Below are 15,128 nucleotides of genomic sequence, written 5' to 3'. Positions count from 1 at the left end.
ATGAACAGGTTATATGGAAAAAGACTGATGCAAAAACACTGTTGACTTGTGGTCCTGAAATTAACAGTAAAAATAATGACCCAGAATATTGCTCAAAGCTGGCTGTCCCAGCTTACCCCAGCATGTCTTGTTCTCTCTCTGATGAGGTGCTTTTCCATTTAGCTGTCAATTCTGCAGTTAACTATCTTAACAAATTCTGCTTGGGGCTAACCTTAAAGTCTGTTCAGAAGCTTTAGGTAATATGTGAAAAGCTTTCCCACTTTTCTATCTGTGAAAGCAGCACTGAGTGAAGAGATGGAACTTCAGCAGCCCTAAACAGCTTATACCCTGGCACTTTAGAACATTTTTACTTCTGTTACTTTGCAATAATTGAGTAGAGTCAACTTCAGACAGAATGTTGAAACAGCTGGAGTCGTTGCATGATGCTGTGTTTGCCTGGCACTAAAGCAGTTTGGGGAGATGGTAGATGACTTGCCCACACTCAGCTGATGCACAGCTAGTATTGATTCTAATGATATGAGGGGTTTGAGAGTCCAAGGTAATAAGTACAATGGATCTTCTCTTCCTGTCTGGACACTAATAGACCTGCAAAATAAATTTCCTCTGACACAAGGCTAAATGGCAATGTCATAAATTACCCTAGAAAAGAAAACCAAAGTGGGAGTCCATGTAAGGACACATTCTGCACTGCTATTACCTCATGGATGGCAGTCTTTGCTGTGTTTTTTGCTGTGAGAGCCTGGATATGTCTCAACCTGTAAATACATACAAAAAGATGTCCTTAAGTGTGAAGATACTAGACTGACTGACTTGATTCATTTTACATTTCTGTATGACCACTAACCAGTAAAAAAGAATTGTGTACATGTATGCGTGGGTGGAAAAAAACCATCTTCTCTGTCTAGAATTGAAATGACCAGAGACTCTTCGGGTTTTAATACCTTTTTATTTAACCATACCAATTTGAAGTCCTCCATAATGAAATGCTTAGAATTGAAAAAAAAATGTATTTTTCATTTCTCCCTGTTGGTGTTTTCCACCTTTATCTCTTGGGTGGGTATGAAAAGCACTCGTGTTACATATTTATAAATTCTAAAAAGTACATTCTTCTCTTTTTGATAGGATTTTCTGATAGCATGTCTCTAAACTATTTTGATTTTATGTAATAAAAAGGAAAAGGATAGAAAGTTCCTGTTCTGTTTACTTTTCTCCAATTCGTGCCGCTTCCTGGAGATCACTTACTATTCTGTTTGGTACATGAAGTACCGAAGGGTAGGAGTTACAGCTCTGCCTCAAGGAACTTGTAATCTAATTAAAACATATGAAACTGCGTTCTCAGATCTCAGTGGAGCTGTTCCACCTTTTTTTGCCTATATATTTGTGTGCAGTCATCTGAGGACCCAAGTAACAAATTAGAAGGTGTAGTGGATTTGGTAATCAGTTACTGTTCTCCTCACAAACCACCATCACTGCTATCAACAGACTTCTCCTCATGTTAGAAGTCTGGTTTTGAGGGTGCAGTAGGTCGTGCTCTGAAAAAGGACCTACATCCCGTGAGGTAACAGCAGAAGTAAAAGCTTGCATTCCTTTCTTGAGAAGCCAGAAAGAAACTAATAAAAATCTAATTGTCTGTACAGATGACTTCCAGCAAGTTGTGATTATAAATAAGATTTTTTCCAGAACATCACTGTTGAAAAATGGATATTGATGGTTGATAAAGTAGCTTATTTAGGATGCTTTTTACCTTGCCCCACAAATAATTCAAGCAGTTATCTGGCATATCGTAGAGTTGGCATGAGCCCTCATCTACTGATAGTTCTCAAACGGCATCCTAGAGCACAACTACCCTCTCTACATGACAACAGTGAGGTCGTGGAGTCAGGTGAATGACAGTGCTGCAATGCATCACTCTGTGCAAAGAGAGCTGTGGTGTATTTATCTTAAATGCGTAAACATTGATCTGATTAAAACTTTTACATACATACATATTGCATATTGGAATTCATAGTGCTGTGCTAACTTCTTCAGTATGCCAGAGTCTGCAACTGCTGCATCAAGTACTTAATGAACAGATTCATGAGTAATCTCTAGAAAGTGCTTAGAATTAAGGCCAAATCTGAGGAGCTTTGTACTTCTTACGACATTTTTCCCCCCTTTGGCTTTCGTATTATGGAAGCCATATGAAATCAGCAAGGAGTCTTAAATTCATTCTTTGAAGGTATTAGAAAACGCTGCAGAGCACTGTGCTTGCCCTTTTCTCAGAATGGGTGATATTTATTTGCTTAGAAAAATGAGGGTTGGATTTGGCATCTTTGCTCTATGCAGTAAATTATTGTTACTAGGTAAAGTGTTTAGTCTCTTAATAGTACTACTCAAATCCTTACTTCTCAATGGAAAACTTATGAGAAGCTCTACAAATCTGATGGAATACAATCAAAATGGTAGATGCAGAGAGTATAAATCAAATAACATCTTGTTGGTATGCAAATAACAATGTTACTGACTTATTCTCAGTAAGCATTACAATCCTGAAAATAGGACCTCAGGTGAAATTGTACTTTGGGTTTTCCCTTTTTTCCTCATCATGTTTCCCCCTGACAGATATTGTTTGAAATTCTGCTAACGTCCTGTCTTTGTTTCATATTTTGCAGGATTATGACTTGAGCCAGCTCCAGCAGCCTGACACTGTGGAACCAGATGCCATCAAACCTGTTGGAATCAGACGTCTTGATGAAAGGCCAATTCATGCAGAACCTCAGTATCCAGTCAGATCAGCTGCTCCTCATCCTGGGGACATTGGGGACTTCATTAATGAGGTAGAAGACTGAAAAAGAGTTTCCTCCTAAGATCTGATAAGCTTTTATATTTTGTTTATTCTACTCTGCATGAGTAGCTGTTATGTTAGAACATAATAACTTTTTAAAACATCCTTAGACAATTAAAATTGTCTTGCTAGACTGAAGTAAATATGTTCTTTTAAAGTGCAGGCAAATTTAATTAACTTATTCAAACAGAAAGAGAAGATATATCAATTAACTTCTGTACATTTGTATTAATTACATTCATAATACGTTATCAGCTGCAACCACAATATCTCCAAGCAGGATTATTCAGTGGGTTCCAAGTAATAAACAGACTAACAAAATTATAGTATAGGCTAAATTCATTTATTAACTCACAGTAATTTAATCGTGGAAGACGTTAATTTTCATTCTCCTCATACATTACCCTCTGAATCCAGATAATAGTGGAAATTCACTGCCTTCAATAAGACCAAAGGAATTCCATCAAATACAGTTAGTGAGCAGGGCAACTAAATTAAATGTTATATAAGTGCTTTTAATACTACTTTTCTTGTCATAGGGCTTTCAAAATTTTGCATTATTTTTAATTCTTCAATCTAGTAAAGATAAAAGTAATTAAGATTCAGACTATACCAGATTATTCACAGTTCTGAAAGAAATGCTCCTACAAATATTTGTTTCATTATTTCTGTCACTGGTCAGTCTCAAATCATTGGCGTTGTGGTAGTTATGATAGAATGTGTTTCCTTTGTTTGCTGGTTATAGAAAAAAAAAGGTTAACCCGAAATTTACCACTATTTTTTGCTATATTCTGTACATGAATAATTGTAGTTTATTATTTTCTCTACTTTTCTCATATCTTCTTTGGTAACTAGACCTGGACACATTCTGCAGAGTATTGCAGAACTGTTTCTGCCAACGTGTTTACTCTTGTTTACCTTGAAGAAAAATCAGGCTAATATACTACACTTTTTTGTGTTAGAAAGCTGCAGAAAATTGTGTTTGCCCCTTCTGTGTGTACAGCAATACAGTTGTAAAAAGATTTACAGGAAATTGACTAGCAGGAAATGTCCAAATATTCTTATATAACATTGTATTTTAAGAGACTTCAGGTTTTTGCATGCATTACACCTCTAAATATTACAGTTATAACTGGCTTCTGAAAATAGTGGAGAAATGGGACAATAAAAAGCCCACATTGTTGGTCAAGGCAGTGTACACACAAAAACTTCCTTGTGCTTCCTCACCTTCCAGACAATCTGAGATTCCCATCCTGTTCTCACACAGCTGTGACCAGACACTGTCCACCTGGCAGGCAGTGGCACAGAACCCTGATTTTTCTTGTTATCAAAGCAGCTGTCAAGCTCTGTTACAGAGCAAAGGCAGGGAATGGGTGTGTTTCTCCTGGAAAACCAGGAAGGGGCCAGAGTTTGTCTAGCCTCCTACGATTTTTAAATTACTTAGCAAGCTGTTCTTGCAATATTATTTTTCGGTAGGCTATTGCTCTTGAAGGCGGGGGCATCACTGTGTACACGTGGAGCTGAAGAAACAGTACTTGCTGGCTTGATTTAACCCAGTATGTTTATATCGCAGTAAGGATGAGCATGGAGCCATTTTCTTCCTGCTATCTACTGTATTATATCCCTACCTCCCTTTATGCTTCCCCTTACCACCCACCAAAAAAGAAGGCTTCTCCCAGCTATTCATACACAGTAAAATAATGTCATTGACTCTGAGATAAACCTTGGAAATACATATGAATTTAAAGAAAACATGGCAATTTTCTTGTCTGCAACTTAGCTCAGAATTAATTATATCCTCTGACTGAAAGGAACTATATGAGGTATTTTCTATGTTTTAAGCATTATATATTTAGCTTATCTTCTTCATAAGGTATTTCTTTCTTAGGATTTCACAGCAATGTATCGTTTTACTGTGGGGCCTAACCCTCTGTCTAGCAGACAGTAGCCACCCAAAGGTTCTCGATGCTCTGTCTGTTTTGCCAAAAGTCTGAGCAAAATGGACAATGGTGATTCTAAAATGTCTGTTGGGTGGGGGGGGGGAATAGGTCTTTCACAGTAGTATTCACTATTATAGTTAAATTTCAAAATTATCAGTATCTAGAGCATAAACATTCAGACTGCACAGGTTTTCAGACTCTCTTCAGAGAACTCCCTTTGCAGTCCTGATGAGATTATACTTGAACAATTTGGTAAGTTTCTCTCAGTTTTACTTGAAGTAAGTGAAATAAATATCTCGAGTAAAACCTGTATCAGATGTTTCTTAGAGCAGTTCATCCAGAAGATAGACTGAACTGTAAGAATAACATAGCAGGATAAGAAAGAGCAAAGTTCATATATCTCTGCATCCAACTTCATTATTATTAGATGTAATTTTTCCTTGGGCATCTCTAATCCAAACCACTCACAAAACTAGCCCAGTCACTAGCTGAGCAGGGAGAGGCTTCCTTTGAGTTGTCAGTACCTCGGTAGAAAAGTCTGTATTTATCCCCCTGGTTTGAAAAGATGCAACACTTTTGGAGATGTGTGCTGTTTTGGAGGACTTGACCTTATTCCCAGAGATGCTGCTCAGTATGATCCTAAGGGAGAATTCATTTAGTCTATTGAATGTTCACCAGCACCTCAGAAGCATAGCCAGCATTGTTCAGATTAGCCTCTGAATTACTCCAACCTTTGACAAAAAAGAACTTGATTGATTTCAGTTTTTAGCAGGTTTAGCTACTGTTACCAAGAAAGCATGTTTGGGGGTTTTTTTCTTATTATTTTTATTACAGAGTTATAAAACAAAAAGTGAAAAAGACCTTGTGGTCATTTTGGTTTTTTTTTTCCTTTAAGCAATACTCCGTTTCTTCTTGTATATTATTTTCTAGCTGTCATCCATTGTGTTAAATCTACTTAACTCAATGAGACGTGCATAAATAAGAGTATTTTGTAGTGTTCTGGTGACTTCTCAGTTGAAAAACAAGTTAAAAGCATGATAAAAAGTCGTGTGTTTTTATAACACTTAGAAAGTTGAGATAATATATACAGATCTATGAACTGTCTAAAATAAGAAGGTTCCAGAGGTATCTTATAGTCAAAATATGTTTTGCAGGCATAAGCTAAATGACCTTGGGGACTTTGTTGTTTTGTCTGTTTCAATGGATAGATGAATCTCTAATTTAAGAGGGGAAGGGAAAAACCTCCTTTTCTTCCAGTCCACTGTACAAACAAGTCAGTGAAATAAGTCATGTGTTATTAAGAATCCTCTGTAGACCTTGTTTTCCATTTTGAGCCTTTTAAAGCATAACCTGCAGTGTGGAGCATAATTAACACTTAGAATAGTCAGGATTTGCGGGACAGTATAAATTAGTCCTGTTTGAAGTAGCTTTGTTAATCCTGTTTTCAAGAACCACCTATATTGTCCCTAGAAATCTCAAGCAAATTATATTGTGGTGGAGAGTTTGTGGCTAAGAATATGTTTATAATCAATCGAGGACATAGCCTGAGGTAAACTAAATTTAAATTACAAACTAAAAGTCTCATCCCATGAGGACATGGAGGACCCTCAGTTCATTCTTGGTAAATGGTTATTGATAGGGTGCACCTCCATGCAGAATAGAGTCCCTTCGATGTTTTTTGTTTTCTCTTGTCAAGTCAAAAAATGGTTCCAGATATAAACTATTTTTTTTATTTCCCTGGAGGACTCTGTTCTTCCATTCCTTCTCATCAAAAGTCTGCTGAATCTGATTAAGTAGTAGAATTAATGAAAATAAAAGCATTACATTTTGTAATGTTTCATGTTAATTCAAGATTTGAAGGGTTTTCTTTCCTTTGATTTGAGAGAAATTGAGAATGCTACACGTACTAAGGCAAGTATAACTTGCACAGTAGGTTCTCCCATTCTGCCCCTTATCTCGTGCTTAGTGAAAGTTGCTACAACTTATATAAAAGACGAAGAGGAAAAAAGTGAGATTGTGTCTCAGCCTGTCTTAGGTCTCAAGCTGACCTTTGTGTTGCCATGGTTCTTCTGCGACTTCTTGCTGTGCACTATTGGTATAGCAGATGCAAAGAAATGTGACTTAGTTCACTATCCCAGCAGGTTCCCCTGGTCCCAAGTATGTGCCCCAGAAATTCTGTTGTTGAATGAGCTTCTTTCTCCAGTGAAAACTTTGGGTTTTCAGATCAGGAAACTGTAAACCAAGTAACTCTAACAACTCTGCTGCTCTGAGATTCTTCAACACATCTGGCAAAAACTGAGATCTCTCTTCAGAAGCGACTGACAACACCATGGCAGCAAAATCAGTAGAAGCCACTTCTGGCATCCATTTGTTACCTTTTCAGTTGTGTAGATACAGAAGCCTGTGGTACCACCCACTGAAAGGAGTGGCATAATAAACAAAAAAGGTGGCAATGCTGAAACCAAAGGGAGCTTCTAAGCCAATATCACTGCCAGAGCTGTCAGACATGCTGTAGAACCCAACAGCAACACCCGGAAGTAGACTGGGTACATTCAAAGCATAGGCTTAGCAGAGGGAGAGTGAAAACATCATAGTATTTCTTTCTCATTTTAATTTGTAGCTTTCCACACAGATATAGGAGAAAGCTTGGTTGTCATTTGAAGAGTTGGATACTAAGCTGAATCACTAAGCTATGAATCTGAGGAATTTTAATCCAGAAGTGCAAATGTTAGTATAACTTGTGCTGTACTGTTGAATCAATACCTCCATAACGTGACCCATAGCTACATTCTCTGAATGAAATGGATTACACTGCTAGCACAACCTTTGAAACTGTGAATTTGTTAGTGAGATACTATCTTGTAAGTCAGTAGCTCAAACAAGTTTTCTTTTTAAATGCTATTGTGAGATACCAACAGCAAATTGAAAACAAAAATTACAACTTCCCCTTTGGAAAAGCATATAGAAAGAGGCTGCCTTCTGCCTTGCCACGGATGGCTGATAGATATCAGAATCTCTGCAGTGATGTAGGAAAATGTTTTGCTGACTGATTTTATTAATAAATTGTTATCCCATGGTTGGCTGGCTTTAAGTAGGTGGAACTGCAGGGAAATAGCATTTCTTTTCCAAACTGACTTTCTAAATGACTTTAACACATGGATACCTGGGATTCATACCTCAGCACTCCTTAACCTCAAGTGCTATTTATTCTCCTTCTGTGTCACCTGTGTTCCAAATGCATGGCTGTCTGTCATCCCGAGCAGGCTCAAGGAAAGATGTAGATACCATAAAGCCATTTACTGCCTAAGAAATAAAATTGAATTTGTGCATCAGCAGCAGAAGTTGAGAGAAAGCCTTAGAACTGCCTGCTGCTTTGAAGTTGGTAAGGAGAGTCTTCCAACACTGGCGATTGCCTTTTCGAAATCTCAGATCTTTTGTGCTTATTATGACCATCAGGATGGGAAACACCAAAGAAGAGAGATAACAAGCATCACCAATTATTCTTATCAGATAATTCAAAATTGTGCTTCTAATGCAGGCTATTAATAACCTGCTTGATGTTGTTGCACTACATGAAATGATCATTTCAAGTCCAAAATGTGTTCTTGATTAGAGGTCATTAGTTTGATAAATACTCTGGGCCTTTCCACCACTGATTTGCAAATTATTTTACGTACATTTCGCACACATCTGAATTATTTTAGATAGTCAGGATTTGCTTCTACCTTATCAATGCCATATGCTTTAATTAAGAGGTTTAGCTGTAATGTGTATTTCTAGAAGAAAAATCAACATCTGGTTCCATTATGTCAGATTTGGACTAAACACAGTTGAGAGTAAAACAGACTTTCCTAGAACCAGAATACGTTAAATAATTTGAAGGAGGCACGCTCTTTCCTTCAAATAAGTGGGAGTATAATAAAGCCATTCTTTAAATTAATAAACATTAAAAATTAAAAGCAAAACCAGCACAAATAGCACTGGTTAAAATTAATAGTGTGCAATTTAAAATCTCAGCACAGCCTTATAGAATTCTGGAAGATAGATTGTCCTATGTCAGTGACTGCCTGAGTAGATCCTATTCAAAGTGGAAGATCTTGAAAAAAATTGCTAATCCTATGGAAGAAACTGTGAGGCTGAAAAATGCAAAATATAATAGTCCTTTTTAACTTCAGAGTTCAGCCTTTAATATACATGTCAAATCTTCTGTGGGTAAGCACGAAGCAATTGTCTCATATTTTAAAATTAGTTACTCATATAATTTTTTTGGTTTGGACTTATGTAAGAAAACAGGGAGAGAAGAGACTTTCCTCTGTAAATGTGGTTCTTTCCTGGATTTTCCTCTTACTCTGTTTGTGTTGGTTTAAGTTCAGGTTATTAAGTTCCGTAGATTAGAAATTTAAAATTACTGAAGACCCACTGTTCCTGTTTTGATAACTTCAGTGACTTGAAATGAGAAAACAAAAATGTTTATAATCTTGTATTTAGCTTTGATATCACTGTGTGCATGTTTTTTCTGAAGAGCAGGTGGAATCTCATGGGTAGCTATGGGAAAACACATAAGGCTTAAGCCAACATACCATACCTTTTTCTCACAGCAGCCTACAGAGGTGCATGAATTTACAGGACTAACTAAATAAGGATTTTGGCACATGCAAATGGACTGCAGGCCAGAAAAGTCAGTGGGTATGTTATTGGGCGTGTGAGATGGCTGTTAAAGGGGATCTCTGCAAACATGCCTATTTCTCCTTCCCCGTCTGTCTACTTAACCATTCTCATATTGCCCATGCTGCAGGTTGTGAGCTGTATAGGTCTGAAACTGTTTATTTATTAGCTTTGGTCCCAGTGCCATGATGCTCTCTTAAGGTTTTGTTAGACCTGTAATTGCAGCTACATTTGAAATGTCCATTGCTGTAATGCTGGAAACCTGGTCATTCTAAAAGGAGTTACAAAAATAACTGTCCTGTTTTGTACTGAACAGGAGAAGAGGAAGAACTTTGTTTTCTCAGGTGCTGTTTAATAGATGAGTACACGGCAATATTCCGGTTATGTTTTGTCTTGTTCTCAGATACAGAACTTCATCTTCTTTTCTCCCTCTCCTCTTACAGGGACTTAAAGCAGCTGACAATGACCCTACAGCCCCACCATATGACTCCCTCTTAGTCTTTGACTATGAAGGAAGTGGCTCCACCGCTGGATCCTTGAGCTCTCTTAACTCCTCAAGTAGTGGTGGTGAGCAAGACTATGACTACCTAAATGACTGGGGCCCACGTTTCAAGAAACTTGCTGATATGTACGGTGGAGGCGATGACTGAACTTCAAAGTGAACTTTGGTTTTGGACAAGTACAAACATTTCAACTGATATTCCCCAAAAGCATACAGAAGCTAGGCTTTAACTTTGTAGTCTACTAGCACAAGTGCTTGCTGAAGGCTTTGGCTTAGGCTGCAAACCAATTTGGGCTCCGTGGAATATCAGTGATCCAATGCTGTTTGGAAAAAAATATTGAGCTCAGTTACACTTGAATTTTACAGTACAGAAGCACTGGGATTTTATGTGCCTTTTTGTACCTTTTTCAGATCGGAATTAGTTTTATGTTTAAGGCTTTAATGGTACTGATTTATGAAATGATGCATTAAAGAGACAAAATATGTTGGGGTGGGGAGGAGTAAGGTGAAACACAATATGCTTCAACATGCTTTTGTTACATCGCATTGCTTTTATTAAAATAAGGAGATTAAAAATAAACAAAAAAATCCTCATGGAACAATTTTATTATCTGGGAGAGAAGACCATGAGGTGGAACAATGTACATTACTTCTAGTTTTAGATGTTAGGGGACTTTTTTCACTAAAATTCTAAAACTTATGCAGCTGGTTGCAAATAAAGGGAGTTTTCATATCACCAGTTTGTAGCAGAATTGATTTTTTTTTTCTTAATGCTAGAATGTTAGACACATTTTGGTCTTAATCCATGTACACTTTTGGGTTTTGTTTTTTTTTTTAATTTCTAGTATTTTTTTCCCACTTCACTGTAAAAAATGGTATGTGTACATAATGTTTTATTGGCATAGTCTGTGGAGAAGTGCAGAAACTTCAGAACACGTGTATGTATTATTTGGACTATGGATTCAGGTTTTTGCATGTTTATATCTTTCGTTATGGATAAAGTATTTACAAAACAGGTTGCAAACAAGTGACATTGATTCAATTGTTGAACTGTAGTTAGAGTACTCAATATTTTTTTTATTTTTATTTTTATTATTTTTTTGGTTTGGGGAGGGAGAAAAGTTCTTAGCACAAAAAAGTTTTACATAATTTGTACCAAAAAAAGGGGGGGAGGGGGGAGGGAAGTTGGCCTGATACTGGTGGCACGAGAAAATATACAGTATGTTTTGGGGGTGGGGAGGGATGGGAGAAGAAGCTTTCAAACTGGAGAGACTTCTGAGAACAGCTTTGCCTCTGTATTGTGTACCAGAATATGAATGATACACCTCTGACCCCAACGTTCTGAATAAAATGCTAATTTTGGATCTGGTGCTTGGTTTGGCATTTTTTTCTTCTACCTGAGCAGCCCTGACTATAATAAATAAAAAGTGCATAAAATGTGTTTGAATTTTATGAGAATTTATATGCACTTCTTTAGCATTTCATACTTATTGCTGGACTGAAAATAAGCTGCGTATAGAAGAAAGCCTGGCACAAATTTGAAAGGCAGGTTCCCCAGTAAAAGCAAAGTAACTGTGCTGGGATGTCTGGGAATTCAAAATTTTCAGTTCTGCATGAGTGGCTAGCTCTTTGGTTTAATGTGAATTATCTAAATAATAGAACTTGCAATGTTTTTGGCTCATTTCTAGACTGACGGTGTAATGATTGTGTGATTATGCTGCAGGTTGCGTAAATAAAATAATTTGCTGATTGTGGCAGTCATCTGCCACCTGGACTTTCTTATGCTGAAGGAAAGACAAGCCCCTGCCAACTTGAGGGCACACCAGATCATGTCCATCAAGGAGGTGCTTGTGGTCATGGAGCCCTATCAAAAAGCCCCATTAGGAGATTAGTCATTTCTTAACATGTTTCTGACCTGTAGGTACAGCAGTTCTGTTTTTGTTCACTTGCAGCAATCTGCTCAGGTCCAGTGTCTACATTTACAGTCATTAAGGACCTAATTGTGAACAGTATGAAGCTCAAAGTCAGCAGAAACATCACAGTTCCTTAGTTGAGAGAAGGGGAGCAGTGGAAGGGGGTCAGGCCTCTGGCACTGGCATAGCAGCCTTCTGTGCTGGGACAGCTGGGTGGGCAGGGAGTTAATCTGGGTAATGCTCTTCACTGGTGCCACTTCAGTGCTTCCTCAGCACTCACACTGTAATTTGCATAATATAACTGTGACTTTGGGAGGTAAATCCTGACATCCGAGTTGGGTAGCGTTAAACACTGCATGTGGGGTAACTCCACTGCACTTTTTGTAGGCATGTCTCCTTTCTTCTTCTTGCTCCTGACACAGGTGAGAAGTAGCAGTCCTCAGACTGGGATATAGTATTTCAACCTCTGCATGCCTGGCTATCATTTATCTCGTGCATTTGCAACTATACCTTGGTGCTGTAACAAAGCCTTGATTTTTCGGTAGTGTGTCAAAGTTGCCAATGACCACCTGTAAACTATTTGCATATTCAGTTTGCAGAGTGAGGGGAGAAAAAGATATAGATCAGGACACAAAAATGAAAATCTGACCATGCATAGTTAAGTAAGGAAAATTTTGGTGAAGGGCAGGATTTAAACTGTAAATGCATGTTAAATAAGCAAAATGCTGCTTTTAGCACATTGATTTTCTGTCTTATGTTATTTATGTATTTTAAGCATAATTCTATTATTGTTATTTGGAGCAAACAAACTAGAAAAGCTAAATGAACTTTAAAAAATACAGAGGGGGAAAGCTCTGTGAAAGATTTCCAGTTTGATCTATAGCACATTTTTTTGTTAAAAGTGGGCAGAGGTTATCTTTTATGAGCATCTGGCTCTTCTGTGCAGCAGTAGGAGGTTTATCTTGATCAGACAATCTTCCAGCTCTATCTGCAGCTGCTTTGAAAGTGTAGCAATGGTTCTCAGACCTAGTGTTAGATCATCATTGTGTCTGCTGAGCAGAACAAAAGGCAAATGATTTTTCTGCATCTCAGATGCTTATTCAAGAAGAAAAAAGACATTTGAACTGATCCTCTTTCATCAAGTTTCAGTTTCATTTTTATTCTAGAAATGGGCAACCAGGTTTTGTACCGATGATACATGCTTCAATCCCAGCAGAGGACTGCACTGAGAGGAAGATGGCTGAGTTTTGACCCTACAGTTATGCTGGGAAATTTTCACAGCCTAATTTGTAAATGGGATTTGGCAGTTCTGCATATTATCTCTGCCATGTAGACACCATATCCAAGGAAATTACTGGCAAGAAATGAGGCCTTAGGAAATCTCAGCCTTTCTACAATTTGTATTTTCTTTCAATGATAGTCCTTCATAGCCTATATCCTTCTGAACTTCGTGGTCAATAAAGGTGGAGAAGAGTGGTTTTGGGGAATAAACATCTTAAATGGATACCAGTGACTTTATGTGTGGATGGATCTAGCTTACTGTGTTTTCTCTGTGATTACCAAATATTGGTGAAGAATGCTAATACTCATCCCGAAAACAGTCTAAAGTCTACTACTCCAAATAGTTCAACTCCAAGTGGTTGTTCTCGTGCCAAAGTAGAGAAGTCACTAAAAGCCACATGAAGGATGCTCCTTGGGAGTTCTGTAGTATTTTTTTTCAAACCTTAACAGATTCCTTACTTAGAAGAACATTTGTATCTGCTCTGCCATGGTCCCATTCACCTTAACACGCAAGGCAAAACCTCTTCTGACAGGTTATGAGACACACAACCCAGAAAGGGTCTCTCAAACTTGTCTGTAGTCATTAAAGACGTCTCGTGTAAGCCGCTGCCAATTCTTCATTTACACAACTATTCCTACCTTCCTGCTAGCGGTGGTAGTATGGTTTTTGCAGATTTACCTTGATGGATCATAAATGTGAAAGCAAAGTCCCTGCTTTTACCTCAGTTGATATTTAGTATTCAAATAAAAATCAGGAAAATCACTCAAATGCTTTAATACCTAATTCACAATGGTATATTTTATACACAGTTTTCAGCCAAGGATGATATAGATTTGTATGATATCCTTACTTGTTTCATTTCCTCTACATTTATTTACATAACTTTAATTTTTAGTCTTTGTATAGAAAAGGTTCTTTCCTAGGAATTTTGTTAAAACATAGGATAATTACACTTTACTTATATCTCACTGGAATAATGAAAATCTTTCCCCTTAGCAACAAAGCTAAGGGAAATGGAAGTGGAGAAGAATGGCTAAAGAAAAAAGGTTAAGTGCTCCTCACAGGGACTCAAGGTGCCTTCCATCATACAGATAGGGAAAGAGCATTCCATTTGTTAGGGGCACTTTGATCAATCAATGCAAGACACTCTCCAGCCAAGCTGCTACATCTGTACTGGCCAAACAGCTTTTTTTGGTATAACGGAGAACTTGGAGATGCCCCTTCTCTGTAGCTCCCAGTGTCAGTGCTGCTGCCTTTCCATCTGGGTTACGTTCCAGCACTAAGCTTTCCCAGTTTTCCCCCTCAGTTTACATAGATAGTTGAACACTGCCAAATCTCACATCAGATTCTGTATATTCTTCAGTTTGCAGCCTCAAGGAATCAAGTTCTTAATCTTGTTGTTTGGTTGTTTTGCTGTAGACTTCAGGATGTATTCTCAGCATAGCAATAGCTGGGAAGAGTTTTCTTCCTTTTCAAAGTTTAATGTCCTGAGCAGTATTTTATGCATGAAACCTCTATGGGTTTCTAGAACATCTAAAAATGCAGCGATTGCCAGTGGGTACTTATGGTCAGATTTCATATTTCTATGCTCTCTTGATTTTTCTGTCATGGAATGACATACACTGTGGTGAAAATGTGAATTTCAACAGCCCACTTAGAGTTCTTTGGGAAGATCAAGTCAGGGTGAGGTGGTGGACACGTACTCTCTGAACTACTCTCCTTGTAGCTCTGGCTGCAGAGAATGCATTTGTGTGTATGTAACTATTGCCACTCAGAAGATTCAAGCACTGTCGCAGATCTCTTGCCCTTTTTCCCTGAGCACACAAAAGCCACCCATGTGGCTTTTGCAAAACTCGGACCTCACAAGCACCAACACATCTCTTCTTTATGCTTTGGCACCTTTACAATGGGTTACTGCCTAGACAAGATGGTCATTATTTTCTATTGGCATCTGTCTTTCTTCTCCTCCCCCCACCTTGTGAGAGACTAAATTTTAGAAAGT

At 37.9% G+C, this 15,128-nt stretch overlaps 1 protein-coding gene across 3 annotated transcripts in view; it reads left to right on the top strand.

Moving 5' to 3' along the window:
• CDH2 (cadherin 2) overlaps positions 1 to 11,298 on the top strand; it is a 119,364-nt gene extending 108,066 nt beyond the window's left edge. For 2 of the 3 annotated variants that reach the window (XM_027638689.1, XM_027638686.1), the window contains exons 15-16: positions 2,652 to 2,816; positions 9,873 to 11,298. In XM_027638689.1, coding sequence (XP_027494490.1) covers positions 2,652 to 2,816; positions 9,873 to 10,079 — 372 coding nt within the window. In that variant the 3' untranslated portion in view covers positions 10,080 to 11,298. The remainder of the gene's footprint in view (positions 1 to 2,651; positions 2,817 to 9,872) is intronic. The other variant, XM_027638687.1, reaches the window with a different exon arrangement.
• Positions 11,299 to 15,128: the final 3,830 nt, after the last annotated feature.

This window comes from Corapipo altera, unplaced genomic scaffold (genome assembly GCF_003945725.1).
Source record: "Corapipo altera isolate COAL_440 unplaced genomic scaffold, ASM394572v1 49, whole genome shotgun sequence".
In the NCBI taxonomy this organism is placed as follows: Eukaryota; Metazoa; Chordata; class Aves; order Passeriformes; family Pipridae; genus Corapipo; species Corapipo altera.
This window is presented reverse-complemented; position numbering and strand designations above follow the sequence as displayed.